Source organism: Trichechus manatus, unplaced genomic scaffold (genome assembly GCF_000243295.1).
Source record: "Trichechus manatus latirostris isolate Lorelei unplaced genomic scaffold, TriManLat1.0 scaffold00023, whole genome shotgun sequence".
NCBI lineage: Eukaryota > Metazoa > Chordata > Mammalia > Sirenia > Trichechidae > Trichechus > Trichechus manatus.
In genome coordinates this window covers 18,301,152-18,324,509 of record NW_004443959.1, presented here as the reverse complement: position 1 = coordinate 18,324,509, position 23,358 = coordinate 18,301,152, and the positions used below count along the sequence as shown (strand labels likewise).

At 38.7% G+C, this 23,358-nt stretch overlaps 1 protein-coding gene across 4 annotated transcripts in view; it reads right to left on the bottom strand.

The window, feature by feature from the left end:
- Positions 1-23,358, bottom strand: part of MYT1L (myelin transcription factor 1 like) — a 216,084-nt gene that overhangs the window by 140,983 nt on the left and 51,743 nt on the right. For 3 of the 4 annotated variants that reach the window (XM_023728299.1, XM_023728300.1, XM_004373090.1), the window contains exons 5-6: positions 6,307-7,278; positions 1,389-1,523 (exon numbers count right to left, since the gene is read on the bottom strand). In XM_023728299.1, the coding sequence (XP_023584067.1) occupies positions 1,389-1,523; positions 6,307-7,278 (1,107 nt within the window). Of the gene's footprint in view, positions 1-1,388; positions 1,524-6,300; positions 7,279-23,358 lie in introns of all 4 variants that reach the window. The other variant, XM_012554559.1, reaches the window with a different exon arrangement.

Below are 23,358 nucleotides of genomic sequence, written 5' to 3'. Positions count from 1 at the left end.
TGGGCCTCATTTCCTCCACTGAAAACAGGGCTGATAGTACCCTGCAGGGTGTGTGTGCAGATTACATGAGTTAGTGTCTGTGGGAGTGAGCTGAGTGCCTGACACAAAGTGCGCTCAGGAAACAGAAGCTATTGTTAAACCATGCTGTCTCCACGCTCATGTAACACACGGGATCGGATCCATTCGCTCGACTTCAAATATTTTCACAACTCTTCAAGGTTGTTCCCCAGACACTTACAAAAATCATGTGTTTATTATTTTCAGTAGCCATTTGAAAACATGGAGCCACAATATCATCTAAGATATTTCACTTGGAAAGGTTCAGCTAAACTTGGTTTCTAAGTCTCAAATATTATTATGAAATTTTCTTTGATCATACAGATTTGCTTCTCAGCTCTTCCACACTTACCTGCTCTAATGGTAAATCTCCAAAAGTTCCTTTAAAAAACCAGCTCGTCACTTTGTCATGTCTCAGGGCAAGCTATCACATTTTCCCCACTAGAAATTATGTCTCAGATGATGAGGGAAACCCTCAGCATGCTTTAGACACAAAATCAAGTGATCTTAAGCTCAAAGTCATTCTTGAAAATGCATTTTTTTCTTAAGCAATCAATTCTAATTGTTTTAAAAGAGTTAGTAAACTTTGTGTTGAAAGATAAACAAACAAAATGTGTACATCGTCTTTCAGTATTAAAAGAAATTTAGTTGTTTTTATAGATTTATTTCATATTATCAGAGCCTAACTAGTTAAAAAGAATGTGTAATATCAAAACCCACTCAATTTCTTACTTAAGATTTTACAGTGTAGAAATTTTGGGGCAACTATGACATGAAACAGACCTGCAAATAAAATGCAACGAAATCTCCTATATAAATATTGATTTGGATGATATACAGAAGTCTAGATAATTGGGCAAGAGATGTCTCAAGGCCCTTTTCCTCAGGGATTCATAGCAGTTTAGTGCTCGAAGGGATGTTTTAGAGATTATCTAATTCAATTCTATAATTTGTTGGAAGAGAAGTAGAGGAATGACTTGCCTGAGATCACAGAGCAGGGAAGAGCGGAACCTGGGACTAGAACCCAGGTCTTTCTACAGAGGAGCCGTAATGCAGGGAGATATATTTCATAAAGGGCTGCTAAACTAGGGTTGGTTTAGGAGGCAAATGATACCAAGAGAAACACTGCATGTTGGAGAAGGAGGGTAAGATCGCTTTGGTCATTGATAGGCCAACTAATCCCGGATGAACTGCCCATTAAGAAAAGTAGGGGTCTAGTTAAATTAGGTTGCATTGAGCCACAGATGGAAATGACTAAAGGTAAGAGGGATGATAGAAACAGATTTGTAGGTGTTTGTATTCTCAAGGGTAGTGGTGAAACACGGACTTACTTTCTGGAGGGACCCTATCTTTGTGCGGGCATCCGGATAAACTGCGATGATGAGGATAAAGCCCAGTCACGTGGCCAGTTCCATCACACCCAGGGGTTGGACACTTGCTCTCTTTCTTTTCTGTTCTTGAGGGATCTAAAAGTGACAACAGGTGTCAAGAAAATGAATGCTTATCAATCGAAGACAAACGTGGTTATTTAACAATCTGAAGAAACCTTTGCTAAATAAAGAAATAAAGCAGGTGTCAGGGGACAGGCTGTGACATCAGACTTCTGCTTAGGTAGTTCTTTGGTTTTGGGTGATTTTTTTTCTTTGACCTGATACAGTTTAATCATGAATTATAAAATATTTGTCTCTATCCTAAAGAAAAGAAAAAGACTATTCCTAACCTTAACTCTTGATTAATTATTTTCCCGTGTGTTACATGATAAGCTGTCTTGCTCAAAGAAATCAACATAAATAGTGATGAGACAGTGACCTTCTTAGAGAACAAAGCTCCATACCATTGTCATTCATCAATGTCTCTGTGAAATTCAACCAGAGAGTGTAATGCCATTCCAAAACTCTGTAGCCGAATTTCTTATTGAGTGCTCTGATCATATACACCATAAGTGGCAAAATTTTACCGATATTGAAGTTTACTGTCTTGAGGTTAAGCCACACAGTTCCCTAGCATACCAATTCAGCGCTTTTCTGGAAATCAACTGAACTCTCAGAAGGCACTGTAAGCAAATGACCAAAATGGTGGAAATCCCACCTGAGAGAGATGATGGGCAATCAAAAATGTTTCAGAAGCCGCTGGAGCAATCATTTGTTTTGATTTCTTCATCTGTGCTTGGAAACCAGAGGAAGGCTTTGATAATGCTGTGCATGCATACACAAAATTAAGAGGTAATGGTTTTCTATATAGCCCTGTTGGCTTCTCTGCAATACCAGTCAATGGAAGGATTAGAGCAGACGTTTTGTCAAAAATTTAATGTCAGATGCCAGAAAGGTAATGATATCATTAATAAAATTATTTTTATACCCCAAATTTATCACAGTTCATAAACGTGCAGTATAATCATTCCAGAAAATATTTTGAAGATAAAGCTCAGACAAAATAGTAAATATAAGTGTGCAAAAAACTGAATTTTGAGCCAGTTTTTGAAAACCAGTTGCTAAGATCACCAAGAGACAGTCCATATAGCACAGCTATTCAGATTTTGTCCAGGAAATGCTAGAGTGAAATTTTTTAGGGACTTTTAAAATTGATATCCCATTAATCATGCCAATCATGACTTTAAAAATTATGCTTTACTTTCAGTGGAGAATTCAAGAAAAAATCTTCGTTTAAATTTTTTTGAACTCATGGACACTATTCTTAAGTTATTCATGTTAACTTGAACTAGAAAAGGGCCTGACAGACATGTATAAATGCTTTCATGTTTATATAAAAAGCTCTCTCTCTCTTTTTTTTTTAAGCTACCAATTTATTCTAGTTATTGGTCCTTTTAGGTGCTGGAACATCCAACACCAGTTCTGCTGTTGAGGAAAATATCCTTCATAGACTTGTCATCTACTTTGCTACAATTATTTATGGATAGTAGCCTCTGAGAACGAATCTAAATTTACGTTACTGTGAGTTCAAACTTGAAATACCTTACTGAAGCTTCTCTTACAAACACAAACTAAAAGGCTAGCATTTTATTGTCTTTGGAGTAATTTTATATTATTGATATAGTTTAGTAAATGTAAAATAGTAAGGGCACAGTAACAGTTTCAAAGGAAAATACTGAGTATTTAAAATCATAGAGAGAAGAGATTTTTAACTAGATGTAGTGACTTTCAAAGGATAAAACAGTAAATTGTAACTAATATGAATTATTGAATTAATTTTTTTTAATCAGGTAACTTACAGTTTGCTAACAAATTATATTATCTGAAAGATTTCAAAGGTATTCTAAAGTTAAATCCAGATATGTATAAAAACAATGTAGCTCCAAACTATTTCAATTTTTGGACAACAAGGGTATAATCTCCTCTCGATGCATCAAATCCTACTGAGGTTGAGTATACTGTTCACCATCACCATTACCCATTAAAACCCATTATCATCTAGTTGATTCCGACTCATACTAATCCTCTAGGACAGAGTAGAACTGCCCCATAGCGTTTCCAAGGCTGTAAATCTTTATAGAAGCAGACTGCCACATCTTTTCCCCTCAGTGCGGCTGGTGGGTTTGAACAGCTGACCTTTTTTGATTAGCAGCCAAGTGCTTAACCACTGCACCACTAGAACTCCTACCATCACCATTACTTTCCCTCTATTTCTTGTTTCTTGTAATCCTAATTCATTTTACAAGTGGACATACAAGCAAATACAAAACAAGCAAATAAGCAAGCAAACAGACCAACAAGTCAACCAAAAACCTTTTGACAATTTTCAGGGAAAAAAAAAAATTGTGTGCTAGATTTAGCTTGCTCCTCTATTATTCTTTTTAGAGTGGACAAGTGAATAGATGAAAGACAGAGGAATTTCATTATTAACTTCTTTTGTTGCAGTGTGAGATTTTGGAAATGTTGCTCATTCATAGGTTCAAATCAGTTTGAGTAGAGAGTGTGTGAATGAGAATAGGTATGTGTGTTCTCTCCATCTTTAATAAACTAACAGAGTAGCTGGAAATAGAGACTGTAGATACACTGTGTTGCAGAAGTTGTCCTGTGGCTGTGTTGGTACAATTATTATCACATAATTTTTGAAGGGATATCAATATCTTTGTCTCATTTTGGTGGCCTTATTTGGTTTTATTTATTTGGTTCTGAATATAACTAAAGATATTGTCAAAAGAAACTTGGGAACAACCTGGAAAACACCGATATATAACCGAAATGAACTTTGGTTAAAGGAAGATGACCTGAAAAACATGGAAAGAGAAGACATCCATGCTTTCCAACTCATTTGGAAAGTTCAAATACCCACCCTTTTCCACATTTCAGGGAAAAAGCATCTCTCAGTTTTTACTGCATGTTCCCACCCCTGCCCCCACTTATTTAGGGGAAGCAAGTGGTTTGAATTTCATTACTTGCCAAAAAAACAAAACAAAAACAAAAACTGAGTCTAAATCTTCATAAAGCAGCTGAGTTTAAAGGGACCACAGAAACCAAAGAAACCACAGCAACCAAGGATACGCAATACCAAATCCGTCTACATGCTTATGTAGTATATCGCTGCATTCCTCAAGGACAGAACTCCATCATAAAACCCACTATACAGAATTCTAAAACATACTCCTAAAATTCATTTGTCCAATGGAGCATGAGAAGAGAACAAAATTCCTTCCTAAAATGTTTAGTTCCTGTAAGACTCTTAATACAGCTAAAAATTTCTGTTAGATAACTTTAGCACGTATTATTTACAATGATAGCCCTATAGTTTGAAACATATATGCTATGTTTTTTAGTCTTTAAAACTCTCAAAAAAAAAAAAAAAAAAAAAGTCCTGATACACTACTAAGCTAAAGACTCTTTCCTTTTTAAAAGACAATCCCTTTCATTAAACACCACACCTCACAACGGTCTGGCCTTCATCCTCATAACTGAAGCAACTATTAGTACTCAAGCACTTGCCAAATCAAGAACCCAATGAGCCTTTGGCTAATGTTTGACTCCAATTTGGTTTTCGGTTATAGCAATGTCCAACTTGTCATAGAACTTGTGTGCACACATTGAGAGGAGAATACACACCTATGTCACAGTAGAAAAAAAAAAGTTTCCCTAACTGTTTGAAATTTATAAGCAACTGATTTTCAAACCACATTCCTGAATCTCAATATCAGATCCACAGAGAGGAAACGTAGTGTTCGTAATGAATAGAATAAAATGAAAAACAAACAAAATAACCTTTTTAGTACTAATAGGGAGGGGTTTAAGTAATCACCAATTTCACGCTTTCAGTTGCTTCTTACTTTGTCCTCCAAGAATCCTGTAACTGAGATAGCCACAATGTCCACGTTCTAAAAGATGTTAAATTATCATCTGCCTCATATTGACAGTGTGCGCCATCTTTACTGCAATCATTCAGGTTGGAAACATATATTTATATATGTATATATATAACTTTTAATATAGATACATGCAAATATGTGCCACACATTTCATAAGTGAAAATCTGGTAATAAATACCATATTGGTGGTTTTGAGTATTTCATAATAAATTACATTTGAAAAAGGCACCATAACTGTTTCCACCATGGAATGGAATCAGTGAGGCAGAATGAATATACTAAAGAAATTGCTATTGATCTTAGCCTAGGCCACACCATGCCTTGCATAGCAAATGGTTTCCATTACCTTACTATCTTAAGATAATTAATGTGCAGTCACTGCCCTTATCTTATGTTATCGGTCATTCTGTTGCTGTTCAATTTCTATCAGAAATGTTTTCTGTGGGGGAGGTTTCATCAATAACTGTCATTTGATGATAATTTTATAAATCAAGATGCCACATATCCAATCCAATTTAGAAAATATGTGCTTCAGCCCTGATTGACTAATTGTTACATAAACTCTTGCCACTGAATATAGATAGTGATTCTTTTCTAACAGCACAAGCTGATCCTAATTTTCCTATCACATGGTGTGTTTGTGCTGTAACACTATCCTCCCAAAGAATGTGTTTTCCCACTGAAATATTATATTATTCATCTGCTCTAATAACATGACATTGAGCTGCTTTATGTATTTTTCAGAAAAATATTTTATTTGCTCTTCAGAAACATCATCACAAAATATAATTCTGGAATCACCTCTAAGAAATAAACTTTAGAGATATAATTTAGTATAATTCATACATTAACTGTAGACTACGATCAACATATTTTACTCTAGCTCATGTTTACATGAGTCAACTTACGTTAGGTAGAAATATTACCTTTACCATAGTATGGCTTTTTGACATGGCTGTCACTGGATTTAGGCTTTCTCTCCTCCCCGGAAAGTTGTCTTGGAGACTGCTCCTCATATGATCTCATATTATCCCTCCTTCCAGCTTCCATGGCCATTTTTTCCCTCATGGCCTTGGCTCTTTCCGTTTCCAAAGCAATAGCTTTCTCAAGAAGGGTTAAATTACCCTTGGTCATATCAAAGACTTCTTCAGACCTGTCCGAGTTGACGGAGGTGGTATCGTCATCTCTTTCATGACATCCATCCTCCTTTGCACAGCTAGAAAAAGTTCTAGATCTGGGACTCAACTGTTCTTCTAGCCTCATTAAGTTCATCATGTCAGAGTAGTTCCTATCTGGCGTTCTTCCTGGGAAGTCATCTTCTTGCCTGACGTGCTGACGGATGTTCATGTTTTGCTGTTGGTTCCTCTCCTGTGGGTTTGTCTCACTGAGCTTCCTGGCCAGGTCAAAGCACTGATTCCTCAAACACTCCAAACTGCTCAGACACACCTCCTCGTCACTCTCCTCTACCATCTTTTCCAGGAGTCCATTGTTCATGGGCTTCCCTAACATTACATAATTCATATTTCTGTTATCCTGTTGTGACATGCTGTCCACATAATTTCTGTCATTAATGTTTTCTGAAAGCACAACACCGTGTCCTTGGGCTAATAATTTAAGGGAGTCCACCGTTTCTCTAACAACATCACTGTCTAAGTCTAAACTTAACTCACTTTTCCGACCAAGGTTTTCATTTTTGTCACTATCATCTTCCAGACTATTGGAGGTATTGCTGTTCATTTCTGACTCAGTCCTGGCCCGGTATGCTGCATCCTCAGCAATTTTGCCAAGATTTAACAACGACTTGGCCACCAGTTCATCGTAATTATCATACTCATCATTATTATTATCATCCTTTTCTGTGTCTTGCATTATTCGAGTATTGTGACAATTCATTTGATGGTCTTCTGCAAAGAAAATAAAAAAAGACAAAAAAGAAAAGAAAAGAAAAAAGTGGCTAGAACTTGAAGTTTAGTTGCAACAGCACGGATAGCAAGTCAACTGCAAGTCAAACACTGCTTATCATATACTAGAACCTTCAGTCCCATTTGCAGCTGGGCTTAAAGGGCTGACATAAAGAAAACGGATTGTGCTAGAGAGTAGGAGGCCATTTAAAATATTTGCCATGAACTATTAGTTCCCTTACTTAATCTTAAAATAAACCAGTAAATATGGTAAATATAATGTTAAAAGATGAGCTTTCATTATTTCTAAATTTTAAAGAAAAACTTATTTTCTTCATTGGTTTTATTTATTTACAACACACCCAGATGCATAATAATTATATTCATTACTAAGCTTTCTAAGAGTTTGTGAATTTTACTTGTTGCCAACTCTTAAACAGCTGTTCACAGCAATCATTTTTAAATTGTTTATTTTCACAATGATACTTATGCAACGCAGAAGAAAGCTTCAGATTCCTGAAGAATCACAGAGATGTCACACATACATTGGGAGTTTGGTATCATAAGCACATGTGTGGGCTGAATTAAAAGTTCTTTTGAGACTACCATGATAAACAATGAAGCAGAAGAAACTCTATGGTAAAAGTTTAGTAAGTAAACCAGATTAACTGTGATCCCGATAAATGTATCTCAGCAGGTTTGAGAGAGTGGGAGGTGAGAAAGTGCACAGTGACCAAATTCCTATAAAAAACAGAATTGGGATGAGTTGGTATAACTGTAGCACGTACGGTAAGGTATTTAATTTGACACACAGTATTATTATATTCATCCATCTCACCTCCGCTGAAAAATATTGGTGAGTTGGTAGAAATATGTGAATAAGTGTCAGACCTGACCTCTAGAAAGTATTTACAAATACTCTTTAAAAAAGAGAACACATTAAAGTGTACATAAAACTCCAGTGTTTCATCCAAAATGTTTTTTGTTTAACACTCAAAGAATATTTGAGATATTTTCCTTTATCGACCACACTGCATAATTATTAACATATATATTGCATGGTATAGACAATAATAAATGGATCCTCAAATGTGTTTACCTTCCTGAGACTGGATTTGGTGAACTCCGTGCTATTTTCATGTCTGTTCTTTTTTTTATGATTAAAGAAACCAAGTAAGAAGAATGTTTAAAAGTTGATTAACCCTTTGAAGTAATGAGGTATATTGACTCTTAAAATATTGCAGTTAACTAGGAATTCCTAACCTCAGCTCTCATGCCTCCAGCGGTTTTTTTTTAATGGATTTTATGATATCCCCACAGAAAAGGCTTTTGTTGGTGAAGAAGATTTGGGTCTTAACATATCAATAACAGAAAATAACATTCTTGCTAGCGCACACACGGAATCAACAAAATTTTTAATTTGACACATCTTTCTAAACATCAGCAAATCAGATCCACCATTTGTTAGTCATCGAGCACCCCTAATCAAATGAAACAAATATTTTCTCTCTTCAGGGTAATCCCATAGGTTGTTGTCTTCAGTTGAGGGGTGAAGGTATCCTCAAAAATCAGCAAGAGGAAAGAAAACCAGTGAATGCAATTAGAAACTCAGTGAACACAATAACCTAGAATGCACACCTTGTCATGGGCCTAGGGTTCCAACTCTTGGGATTCGAAGTCAAGCCTGTTCTAATGATTTTTTTGAAAAAAAGAAAAATTATATTCTCCTATCAATTTATGCACTTTAATTCTTATATTCAGGGGCTGTAATTAGAGAATTACCCTTAGGATAACCAGGCTGTGTTATCGCTGCTCCATACAATTGTGAATTTTCATCGCAAGCACCACTGTATCTGTGAAGAACCAACTATGAGATGAATGTGTACCTTATGGCTCAAAACCAAGAAAACACATGCAACGTCCTGAAGGATTTTGAAAGTTGAGTCAAAGAAGAAACCACGGTCAGGTAGTGTCATGGTTTGAATTATGTCCCCCCAAAAAATGTGTTTATCCATCTGGCTGGGCCATGATTCCTGGTATTGTGTGGTTTTCCTATAAGTTGTAAAACCTGCCTCTATGATGTTAATGAGGGAGGATGGGTGGCAGTTGTGTGAGTAAGGCAGGACCTGATCTACAAGACTGGATTGTGTCCTGAGGCAATCTCTTGAGATATAAAAGACAGAAGTGAGCAGTGAGACAGGGGGATCTCATACCATCAAGAAAGCAGTGCCGGGAGCAGAGCGCGTCCTTTGGACTGGGGTCTCTGTGCACAGAAGCTCCTAGTCCGGGGGAACACTGAAGAGAAGACGGCCAACAGAGAGAAAAAGCCTTCCCCTGGAGCTGATGCCCTGAATTTGGACTTTTAGCCTACTTTGATTGTGAGGAAATAAACTTCTCTTCATTAAAACCATCCACTTGTGGTATTTCTGTTGTAGCAGCACTAGATGACTAAGACAGGTAGTATTTATTACTTTCATAAATTTTCTCCTAAAGCTCTCTTGTGAAATTCATCCTGCCACCCTGAAGAGTGTGGGAAAAGAGAAGGAAGTCAAAGAAAGTGTTGACAAGAAAAGAGAAAGCCTGTTATCCTCCTTTCTGTTGTTTCTAAAACCACAATAAATCCCGCACTTGGAACAGGACAACTGTCTACATTTTCAAGCATCTCTTGGGTCTTATTTTACACCTTTCTATTCTTCACCTTCACACCAAACCTGTTATGTATATGATTATTTGTTAATTTTCCACATTCTCGGTGTCAGGGTTTACCTTCAATTTATTTTCCTCAGATAACAAAGAAATTATGCCACGTTATTTTTAAGTTTCCCAACAGCCCTTATATTCTCTTCTCTGTAAGCCCCCATTCCTTCAGCTGTTACCTATTTAATAACCATATCTCACCTTTTCAGTACTCAGATATTTATTCATCTTTCCACTCGATTCATGGGTTACCATCTCCCAGGGAGGTTAGGACATAAATGGACCAGCTATTCACACAGCCTCACAACCCTGCAGTTGAGGGACACTGAGAACACTAGAAGGGAGTTCGTTAACCATCAGAAAACTAGGAGAGAGAGACCCTCTCCCACTTACATTCCAGCTTTAAATGCAAAAAATGAAGTACCGTAAGAATGATTTTTGCACCTTGCTTTTGTAGTCATATCTGAATAAATATGAAAATAGAAGTTACCTGACCTTCTTTCCGCTACTAATTTGCTGATTGCTAATATTGTGACTGGTAAGCTAAACTTTCCAAGTCTTAATTAGCTCATCTGCTGTTGTTAGTTGCCGTCCAGCCAACTCATGGTGACCCCATGTATGCAGAGAAGAACTGCTCCATAGGGTTTTCAAGGCTGGAACCTTTCAGAAGCAGATGCTCAGGCTTGACTTCTGAAGTGCATCTGAGTGGGCTTGAACTGTCAACTTTTTGTCTTGTAGTTGAGGGCTTAATTATTTCCACCACCCAGGGACTTTTAGCTCATCTGTAAAGTGGGGATAAAAACAAACAAACAAAAACCGCCTGGCCCTTTATAGAGAGTTGTCGCAAGAATCATGAGACTATGATGTGCCCTGTGAAAGAACTCCATATGTTCTAAATACTTTGAACATGGGTTGCTTAGTTTTTTCATGGCGGCATTGGTCTGTGGAGCAGATGCCTGGGGGGAAATGAGGCCATTTGTGGAAGACATCTGGAAACCGGTAAGGAAAGCCTATGAGCAGCTGACTATGGAGCCTACTGCGCTGGTTTGTCTCTTCTTCCTAACTCCTGGTGCTCTGTGACGTTGACGCGCTATGACTGACAACAGGAAGTGTGCGCACGGCAGGGGAAAATGCCACTAGAGGCTGACAACACTCACAGGTTAATAGAATCTCTGAAGTTACTGGTATTTAACTATTTCCCAACACACTCGAAAGAAAGGCAGCTCTTAATTATCTAGACTAAGGGAGGGGAACAGTCAGTCAATCCATCAACAGGCAGCTTCTAAATATCTACCATGTGTCAGCCTCATCTAGAATTCAAAAATTATTTACATGTCGTTTTTAGAATGCCATCTCTGGTTTTATATTTTTCAGGCAATTTACCTTTTTAGTTCTGCGTTTCCTGAAGTTAATAATGAAATGAGTCATATGTGGCGGTGGGCTATGGGAGACGGACCAGGATTTCTGTGCCAATCTGGGGTTAACAGCGCGGTACAGATAGGCACAAATAAAATATTCCAACCACAGAAAATTCAAGAGTTAATTTTACTGGTTCCTCATGTGATCAATGTTTTATCAAATAGGGGAAGTTTTTTTTTTTTTAATGAAAAATGCATTTTACCAGAAAAGTATTTTAAAGTATAGGTTTATGGTCTAAATAACAAAAAAAAAGAAAAAAACCAAACCCGTTGCTGTCAAGTTGATCCCAACTTAAGGCGACCCCATGTATGCAGAGTAGAACTGCTCCATAGAGTGGGAAGCAAGTCTGTCTCCCGAGGCGCCTCTGGGTGGGTTTGAACAGGCTACTTTTCAGTTAATAGTCAAGAGCTTTACTGTTTGCACCACCCACGGCCTCCATGTTCTAAATGAAAGAGCATAATTATTTAGATAGAGGTTTAAAGAAAAGACCAAAGCATTTAGAGTTATCTTTTTTTAAACTTCCTTTTTACAGCTCTGTGTTCTAGGAAAGCTGCAGAGTTCTACAGAAATCTAGGCATTTTTTTTTCCCCCAAGAGTAATAGACTATGATAGTAAGTTCCAGCCCATGTGTTCAACATTGAGGTGGAATTCCAGAATTTTAATTCTAAAATAGAAGTTGGAGATGGTCTGGTTCAATAACTTTCAGATGAGGAACAGAGCCCCAGAAAGGAAAACTGACATAGTGGCTAAACCCATGCACCATTTCTGTGTTTCCATCAGCCAATCACAAACTTCATCTTTTTGCCATCTAAGTATTACCTTGAAGACTAAGCTGCACCTCACCCAAGCCATGGTGTTTTCAATTGCCTCATACGCAAATGAAAGCTGGGCAATGAATAAGGAAGATCAATGAAGAATTGACACCTTTAAATTGTGGTGTTGGAGAATATTGAATATACCAAAAGAACGAACAAATCTGTCTTGGAAGAAGTACAGCAAGAATGCTCATTAGAAGCAAGGATGGTGAGACTATGTCTCACATACTTTGGACATGTTATCAGGAGAGATCAGTCCCTGCAGAAGGACATCATGCTTGGTAAAGTAGAGGGTCAGGGAAAAAGAGGAAGACCCTCAATGAGATGGACTGACACAGTGACTGCAACAATGGCTTAAGTGTAACAACGATTGTGAGGATGGCGCAGGACCCAGTGGTGGTTCGTTCTGTTGTACACAGGTTCGCTATGTGTTGGAACCAACTCAACAGCACCTAACAACAACAACAACAACAATTATTACCGGAGCCCTGGTGGTGCAGTGGCTAAGAGCTCAGGCTGTTAACCATAGGTTGGCAGTTCGAATACACCAGGCGCTCCTTGGAAACCTTATGGGACAGTTCTGTTCTGTCCTATAGGGTTGCTATGAGTATTACATATGTGTTTTTAATTCCTATATAAACTTTATGAAATTTATAGGTGTAAATCTTATCTCTTGAGTCAGATTTCTATAAGGAATTCATGCTCCACAATTACGATTAGAAAACCAAAAGATTTTCTTAACTAAAAAAATGTAGGAGTTGTAGGTGTTTTTTTCCTCCATCCTCATGTCTAGAGTAGGGTATGGTTGGGACTTTGAGGATTATATCTTACAACAGTTCTTTATAAATACAAGCACTGACTTTTTAGTATTTTGTTTTAAAAAATATGTCCAAGACGCAATTTTTGAACATTTTCTGATTCTTAAATATCTAGTCCTGATTGAATTACTACTACTCTTTCTAAACATTAAAATAGGCCACGGGCAAGCAAACAGACAACCGATTCAGAAAGCAGAGCCTTTTACATGATCTCAAAGCAGAAATTATTGTAGTTTTTACCAGATCAAGGGAGATATGGTCTGGTAGTGCATTTATGCATTTCAAGTCGTGAAAGGCCACTGTTTTATATGACAATAGGTTTCTTTCTTGTTGCTGTTATGTAAATAAATAAACAGAACAATAATTTTTCTTGTAAACACAGAAATTGTGTAATGCCATAGATTCTGTTGAAAAGATCATGGTGTTTTAAAGATAGTGCAACTCAAGGAAAGAACAAGTGACAGTGATTACATAGACTACATCACGTCAGCGGTGAAACACAGAATGTCCCCGTGGTGAATCAGCAAAATTCAGGAATAAAGAAACACAGACCTGCCCAAGTCTCATGGCATGTAGCTAGTCGTTCTCGTTTAATCCCAGTAATGACGCTATGACATAGGCACTACCATGTCTACTAGTCCCTCTTTAAATATGGCAATATCGAGCCACAGAGAGGTTAACGATTTCCCCCAAGTCACACGGCCACTAAATGGCAGAGCTGGCATGGCATCCCAGGAACCCTGGTGCAGGGCTGCCCTTCCCACTGTCAACCCTGCCTCTGCTTAGATGGCAACCAGAACCGCACTATTCTCACCAAGCTGGGAATCGGTAGGTTAATTGTGGACTGGTTCCACCTAGGCTCCCAGCTTGCCAGTAATAAATGCTAACGCAATTGCCTACTGCTTAATTATTCTAGTTTTTGTTGTTGCTGTGTTTTGTTTTGTTTTTCACCATTCATTCTTCTGATTTTTCTTCTCTTTTTTTAATACTGTACATTGATTTGCTATGATTTAAGGATTTAGTTCTACCACCAGCCACTGAAACTGGAACTTTCAGTTTAGGTAGTCAGTCATCTGCCAAAGTCCAAACCAAAGGAGGTGGAGTCGACTCTGATGTCTAAAGGAGATTTTAAAATTTAGGGAAATCCTGGACTATGGACTGATATTCAAGAGAGCACTGGGGTCCTCATTTCCTTCAGGTGCCTGGAAAACAAGAGGGAACTGGATAGGTAGGAAGGCAGGTGATAACTCAGAACAAGGTTATACAGCGAGAGGAATGGAAGGAGCCATAGGATAGACTTTGAACATCTCATCATTCTGTTCACAGTGACCTTTATTGTAATATATATAGTTTTCTTCTTAAGACAGAACAGAAACAATATGAGGTCATTTCTCTCTCTCTTCAGTCCTCCTTCAAATACCCCAGACACACTTTGAGATAGATGTGGCATCTTTCCCTTATGAGTAAGAGAAGAAATCCTACCAGCCCACGTACTATTCAGTGCAATAGCTTCTGCTAGAGAGACGGGCCTAGCCAGCCCAGGGGCGTGGAGAAGTGGCCTTCCCTCTCCTACTCTCCAGCCCCAATAGGAACATACAGAGGCAGTGAGGCAGCCCTGGTTCTGGTCACAGCTTTTCCCCCAGCTATTAGTGCTGTGACCCTAGCGTCCCACCCGCTCAGTCTCAGCTGTCCTCATCTGAACAGTGACATGGTTAACTAGAACACCCCAAGACCCCTCCAAACTAAAATGTTTATAATTCAACGTGGCTGAAAAGGGGAATCTTGAAAATGAGAGTGGAACAGAGAGGGGGAATGTGCATGTCATTTATGGCCAGAAAATACCAGATTTGCTACCTCTCTAGACTGAAGAAACACATTTTCTAGTTATATCTTAATTAAAAATATTGTGAGTCTTATTTTCAGTTTTATGGGAAACTTTCAGACTGTATCGATCTATAGTCAGCATTTCAACAGTGATTTATGTATTATTGGAAGTTGAAATTATCCTCGCAGAAATTTGCTCTCATCCTCTTTATAAGCATGAGTACAGGAAAAAGATTGCCAGTTTTCCCATATCTTTGTCATTTTTTTTGAATCATAGAATATCTGTGCCAGAAAGAATTATAGATGTAATCCAGTCAAAGTTCTTAGATTACACTTGAAGGCACTTAGGTGGAGTGTTGAAGCAACGTGGACACCACTAACGGAACGTGGACACCACTAACGGACCCTCGAGAGTGGTTAAGTTTTGAATTTCCATCTGCTCTTTCACCAGTTCAAGTCTTCCCATTGTACCACATTTCCTCTACTTTCCAAAACTTGTAAATATTCTGGGGATTTTAAAGTGGGATTATATCAAAGATAAATTACACAAGAAATAAAAAAAGATCCATATGAAGAAAGCATTTATCTGCTTCAAGTAGCAAATAAAAATCTTAGCTTCATACTCTTTTTTTGCACTTCCTAAGCTTGAGAAATGGGAGTCCCTGGGTGGTGCAAATGGTTAATGCGCTTGATTGCTAACCAAAAGGTTTGAGGTTCAAGTCTACTCAGAGGCACTTTGGAAGAAAGCCCTGGCTATCTACTTCTGAAAAACCAGCCATTGAAAACCCTGCGGAGCACAGTTCTACTCTGACACACATAGGGTCTCCATGAGTTGGAACAGACTCCATGGGAGGAAGTCAATGAAGAACATGGCGAGGCCATCCTGAGTGGAAGACATGCTCTACTCAAAATAAAACCTTTCCCACCAGCTCCCTGCTTGGAATGAGTGCTAGAGAGGAACACAGAACTACAGCTTGTGGGAGGGAGTGGAGAGATGGAATTTTGCACTAAATTCTAAATGACAAATTTCAGATCTTTTCTAAATAAATGTCACCTAACTGGAAGAGCCTACTCCTGGGTGTCCTTGGATTATCCAAGAGCAGGCTGGCAAGCCTGCCTCTGCAAACTACCCACAGTGATCAGCAAGAGGGCCCTCTTGTCCCTAAAAATCCATTTACTTTATGTTTTGATCAGCATATGCAGACAGGGTCTAATTCTAACCTGATTTTTCTTTTCTTACTCTTCTAAACCACAGGGTATTTATCTACCATAACCATTCCTCTATAATCCCGAAGCTCCACATGCTAGCTGTATATTTAAATAATATCATCAGTGACAGCACACACCTACTCAGCAAGTGTCATGGGTAGGTGTGGTGCAGGTGCTCAGACTGCAGAGATACACATACATTCTCTGCAATGGACAGATCATGAATGCAGTTGAAGAGGTATCTGAATTTTGGTTTTGGATACTAACAAAACACTCAAAGCTTCTCTTAAAAGTTGTTTAAAATGCACAGTTGATATCTGGCATATGATTTCCCTATTGTTTGTAAAGAAGATTTAGAATTAGCTGATTTTTTTTTTAAACAAAGGAAAGTAGAAAGACCGCACTTCAGTAATAATTTCTCTGCACTATACAGATTAGCTAGAGTGATCGCCATGCCACTGTGAGAATCGGCAGCTTATATATATATTCCATTTTGGGACAGTTATTTCCATTTTATGGAGACTGCATAGGTCAAATTATTTCATTAAATACTATATCTGCATAATCTCGATATGCAGGGTAAAGACACATCATGGCCCACAACTGCTTACTTTTATGGAGTGTCAGCACTGAGAGGCGCTAATAATCCTTGAAGAGGAGAAAGGCAGAGGACAGCTCTGGGAGGTAAGGGTTGCGACCTTGACCTTCCTTCCATGTTACCTTTGCCCTCTGTCTCCAGACTGATCTGCTGTTGTGAGACCAGCAAGGAAAAGCAAGATGGGAGAGATTGATACTCATGTAAAGCTGGATAACTCGACTATATGGATTGAGATTTATCCATAGATTCTTTCGGTGGAGCCCTGGGGGTGCAATGGTTAAGTGCTCGGCTGCTAACCAAAAGGTTGGCAGTTGGAACCCACCCAGCTGCTCTGCGGGAGTAAGACCGGGTGATCTGCTCTGGTAAAGATTACAGCCTAGAAAACCCAATGGGGCAGTTCCACTCCATCACATGGGGTCACTATGAGTAGGAAATTGACTCAATGGCATCTAAGAACACCAAGGTCTTTTACGGAATTTCCTCCATGGCCCCTACGTGGTACAAATGGTTTGCGCTAGACTGCTGAATTTTGTTTTTAAATACTAATAAAACACTCAACATTTCTCTTAAAAGTTGTTTAAAGTGCACAGTTGAAAGCTGATATCTGTTATATGATTCCTCTATTGTTTGTTTAAAAAACAAAAAATTAGAATTAGCTGGTTGGTGGTTTGAACCCACCCAGCAGAACTGGGGAAAAAAGGCATAGTCATCTGTTTCCTTAAGTTTACAGTCAAGAAAACCCAAGGTGCAGTTGTACTGGACTCAATGGCAGCTAACTAACAACAACAGGTTGTTCCTTCAGAAAGTATCTTTGTTCTCATTGGTGCTAATTTCTGTGGAGATGATTTTGATGTATTGTATGTAATTACCCAAAATATATTTCTAGTCCTTTTCCTCAACTGTGTGTTGCTCCCTGTATGGTTATTTTTGGGCTTTAGTCTCATTATCTTAAATGTCTGTACATTGAACAGCTTGACCTACTTATCCACCAATAGAACTAATCTACTTGATTTGATTTTGTTTGCTCTGCTCCTTTGTATTTGCTACTTTAAGCTTTCTCTCTCTGTAAATCACTCTACTCTGAGGAACAGTAGCAAATGCTGCCCTAAACTTCAGATAGGTTGTATACATTATTTTGTCATTGTCTACCAATGCACAGGAGCCCTGGTGGCACAGTGGTTAAGCTCTGTCTGCTAACTGAAAGGTTAGTGTTTCGACCCCACCAGCTACTCCTTGGGAGAAAGATGTGGCAGTCTGCTTCCGTAAAGATTACAGCCTTGGAAACCCTATGGGGCAGTTCTACTCTGTCCTATAGGGTTGCTATATGAGTCGCAATTGACTTGATGGCAATGGGTTTGGTTTTGGTTCTATCAACGCAGTTTAGTGCTTGGGGTACCCAGGTAAGGCTTGCTATGCCAGGTAGTCTTCCCCTCATAAATACATGAGGGCTCCTCCATCAATTATGTATTTCTAAAATGGTTAGCGATCTTAGCTCCTGTCACTGCTTTCATGCCTTCTGTACAATTTAAACGAAGCATACAGGCCTGATGTTTCTGACATTTTCAAGGATATTGTCTAAAATAACAGTAGCCTTAGGCATGTAGGCATGGGTTCAGATTTTGGAAGCTCCGTCACAGATGATTAAACCACAACAACACATCTGTCACAAAAATGATCTTACACAGAAAACTGAAGCCTAGAGACACATTTCTACCTACGATGCTGAAGCATGTATGAAATTTCATCAGCCATTTATTTACTTAGGTTAAATACCGTCATTTCCAGGTATCTCCGTAAAACTGCAAAATGCAAACACTTCTGAGCAGGCAATATAATACAACCCTACCGTTTTCTTTATCAGCTCACTGACAAATTTTATAATCATCACTATTCTGCAGAGGTTAGCTCTGCTGAGCCCAGGGGAAGCACTAGCAGAGTAATACTTAATCTATTCACTTACAAATATGTATTCAGCACCTGATTTAGAGCTGACACTCTCCTATCTGGTAGCCACTAGCCACATGTGGCTATTGAAATATGGCTTGTGTGACTGAGGAACTGAATTTTAATATTATTTAATTTTAATTGGTTAACATTTTATTTAAATTCCAATAGCTAAATATGAGTAGGGACTACCACTGTGGTCAGCACAGGGTCAGAACTTAGATGTTCATTAAGAAGAGAACTGTAATTTTGATGTTTACCCCCCACACATGCACACACGGTTTACATAATACAATTTTTATATAAATCATAATATATACAGACAATTGAGCCCTGGTGGCACAGTGGTTAAGAGCTCAGCTGTTAACCAAAGGTCAGCAGTTTGAATCCACCAGCTGCTCCTTGGAAATCCTACGGGGCAGCTCTAATCTATCCTATAGGGTCGCTATGAGTCAGAATCGACTTGACGGCAAAGGGTTTGGTGTTTTGAAACACGCCGAGAACAGCATTCTTCATTTCATCATTTTCTGTAGTGGTTTCTTTAGCACGGAAGAGCGCTGGTTTTGGAGTGTGGTACTCTGATCATGATAACCTGGTCTGAGAAAATGTATACTGTTTAGTCATCTGACTTCTGGGGAACTAGAAACCAGTCTCTGTTGAGTCATTTCTGAATCACAGAAACTCCATGCATGTCAGAGTAGATCTGTACTCCACAGAGTTTCCAATAGTTGATTTTTCAGAAGTAGGTCGCCAGGTCTTTCTTCCAAGGCAGCTGTGGGTGGACTCAAACCTCCAAGCTTTTGGTTAACAGCTGAGCATGTTTGACCATTTGTACCACGCAGGGATTTCTGGCATGTCGAAGGTGTTCAATAAATATTTATTGCATCAATGAATGAACTAAGTCAAGGAAAGGACAGCAGGCGGGCAGATACACATTCCTAAAGGACAGTTAACAAAGACCGCTGCCCAGTGGATGTGGCAGGAGAGGAGAGTAACTCATCCCTCCATGAAGTCCTTCATGCATCTACTGTCTATGTTTCTCATCCTACTCCTTGTCAGAAAAGTCAGAATGGTTAAGTGCCTCACTGCTAACCGAAAGATTGGCGGTTTGAACCTGTTCAGAGATGCCTCAGAAGACAGGCCTGGCGATCTGCTTGCAAAAGGTCACAGCTTTGAAAACCCCATGCAGCAGTTCTACTCTGCACACATGGGGTCGCCATGACTCGGAACTGATCTATAGTAACTGATGCTGGTATCTCCTCTTTACCTCTGATCACCCTCCTCTTCCTTTTGCTCCTTACAAAAGCTATGGGCATTTCAGCCGCTAGTATGCATGCTTCCACTTGGCCAGAACACTCTTGCCACTCCCTTCATACAACCTAAATCTGATCTATTGACCAAGACTCAAAACCAACCCTGGTGCTGCAATAGTTACGCACTCAGCTGCTAACCAAATGGTCGGCGGTTTGCACCCACCAGCTGCTCCATGGGAGAAAAGATCTGGCGATCTGCTCCCGTAAAGATTACAGCCTAGGTGACATTACGGGGCAGTTCTACTCTGTCATATAGGCTTGCTATGAGTCAGAATCCACATGACAGCACACAACAACCAAGATTCAAAAGGACCACTTTCTTCTCAGTTGCCCCCAAAAAATGATGACATTTATGTTCTTTGAATTTATAGTCTATGATTTAGTTATATTTTGCTGAATTATCCTGCAGTTAATTTACTTAGCATATTTTGTCTCATATCACTGTTATAAATATGTTTAATTCAGGGCTGATATGTTTTCCTTTGGTTTACCACACCACGGCTCTATTTTGAAGATTACCTTTTTTTTTTTGAGATTTCTTGATTCTCTACTCCACTCTTCAAAAATAAGTTATTTAAAGTCAATAACTCTCAGATTGAGATTGGCTGAAAAATACTAAGCAATTGCCTCTCTCTCTCTCACACACACAAATAGGTCAACTAATTTCTAAAATAATTGTAATATAACTTGAGCATTTTTTGCCCAGCAGAGCAAGATGGCTTTGTTACTGTCGATGTTTCTAAATCAGGTAGTGGCAAAAGAGTCTTTGTGAAAATTCAAGTTCTCCTGTTTTACAGAATGGGCTCGAAACAAATGTAGCTGCTCCTTTAAGTCTGTTTGACTGGGGGGAACCTTGAGAGGGCATTGGGGTTCCTTTTCTTCATTTCTAGTCAACCATAGTTAATCCCTATCAGATAGAAAAGAATCTGATCTGTTCTTAAAGACCCTTCAGAGGTAACACTACAACTTTCCTTGGTAACCTATTTTAAAGCTTAACAATCCTCAGTACCAGAAAACCTTTGTTCTTATTTTCTACTCAAATCCTTAAAGCCTCCATCTCAGCTCATGACTTCTAATTCTGTCCTTGTAAAGAACCCTAATTTATAGTTTTTCATGTATACACACCTCTTTTATACTATGCTATGTGCTTCTTTCAGCAAAACCCGTTGCCATTGAGTCAATTCCAACTCATAGTAAAACCTATAGGACAGAGTATAACTGCCCCATAGGGTTTCCAAGGAGAGTCTGCTGGATTTGAACTGTCAACCTTTTGGTTAGCAGCCGAATGCTTAACCACTGTGCCACCAGGGCTCCTTTTTTCAGCAAAAGGTGGTGTTTATCCTGTTTTTGTGTTTCCCACAGAACCCAGTGCACTGCTGGGTACACAGCAAATACATACCATATTTTGGAATGAGCTGCTGCCATGTTGCAGTCCGTTAAATTTGCTCAGCCTTAGTATACACGATATACTTGCTATGCACAGCCATGGGTCTTAGGCTCAGAACCAAGAAATGCTTGAATACACGGAGAGTAATAGCATGTTAAAGTCATCCTTAATAACAATTGCTACATTGCAGTTCTGAGCTGATTTGCCTGTTTTCAAACATTTTCATATATTGCGATTTCTTTCAGCTTCAAAACAAGACATTGAGATGAAGGAAGGGCAAGTATTAGTATCCTCAATTGGAAGTCAAACTTAGGTCCAGTGAGGCTGAGTGACTTGCTCAGGATAAGAGGTACAAGCAGAGTTAGAAAACAGACTCTGTTCCTAGACTTTATTCTATACTTCAACTGAGACACTAGAACTTGGAATAAAAATGAAATGAACAAGACAAACCAAATAAACTACTAATCCTTTAAAGTGGAACTTAAAAACAAATAGAATAAAAACATATTAGACCTATTATCTTACATGTTTTACTTTGTATTATGTAAAAAGATCTTTCTCATGCTTTATGCTTATTATTTGCAACTTAAATATATATCACGTTACATTTTCAGCAAGTTTTCTGGTTTGAATCGAAGTACCTGAAAATTCATCAAATATAAGGTATAATTATGTTTTATAGTTTTGCAAAATCAATTTTCATGAAGGAAGTTTAGTTTTTATCACAGAGAGCTAAAACCAAACCCACTGTCGTCAAGTCAATTCTGACTCACAGCGACCCTATAGGACAGAGTAGAACTGCCCCATAGAGTTTCCACAGAGCGCCTGGTAGATTTGAATTGCTGACCTTTTGGTTAGCAACTATAGCTCTTAACCACTACTCCACCAGGGTTTCACCAAGAGCTAGAAAAATGTAATTCTTTCATTACTCGTTCTCAAGAGACATGGTGCCATACACTTCAACATACTTGCATTCTACTTTCCCCAAAATAATACTTTCATACTTGCATACTAAACTTCCTAAAATAATGCTTTCATGGACTTAGGAAAAGATTAATTTTTAAGATGATAAAAAATCATATCCTTTCTCCCAACTGTGCCCGCAGCCATTCTCACATTGAAACCCTGCATACTAAACATATCATCTTTGTTTCTGTGTTGGTCTCAGAACCATTGCTTTTTCTGCTGACTGTAGGAGAAAACTGGTTGGCTAATTCTGATGTTCACAGTCTGTCTGCATTTCAACTTGTTCCCTCATCAGGGACATTTCCCTGAGAAGGATATAAGAGGATAATTGGCTAATCAACATGGAGAACAACATCCTAAAGGGAAGTTGGGGAATCCAGAGGCCACAATTCAGACCCTTCATCACATTCCTTCTGTCACTGTCTTATGCAAACTCAAACCTATCTAGTACCAATTATTGGGATGCTTCAGTAACCTGTGATATCATAGTACAGTATCCTGTTTGAAAGAGAGAGAGGGGGAAAAAAAAAAAAAGCCCAGTAAAACTCACAATTCTTTTTTTTTTTTATGTTTGTTTCTGGGGTAGGTTTTCACCTGAATTCTTTTTAAGAAAACCTAGTTACTAAGGAGTGGAAACGGCCCCATTAAAAGACAGTCTCATCGATAGGATAGTTTCATGGTCTGGGCAGTGAGTCCACTGAATAGGCACTGATCACTAGCACATCCACGATTATTTTAATAGATGACACTGAAGAATCACGTTACGCAGATTGAACAGAGGCACCCCCTCTGTTCTTGACTCTACACACGTTCTTGTTCTGTTTCAGTGTAAGTTGCCTTGCTTAGAGTAATCATATAAAAAAACCAAAAAACCAAACCGGTTGCCATTGAGTCGATTCTGACTCATAGTGACCCTAAAGGACAGAGTAGAACTGCCCCATAGGGTTTCCAAAGAGCGGTCAGTGGATTTGAACTACCGACCTTTTGGTTAACAGCTGAGCTCTTAACCACTTTGCCACCAGGGCTCCAGAGTCATTACATAGTGTTTGAAAAGGTTCTTAATATAACTATTCACATTTTCTCTTAAACTACC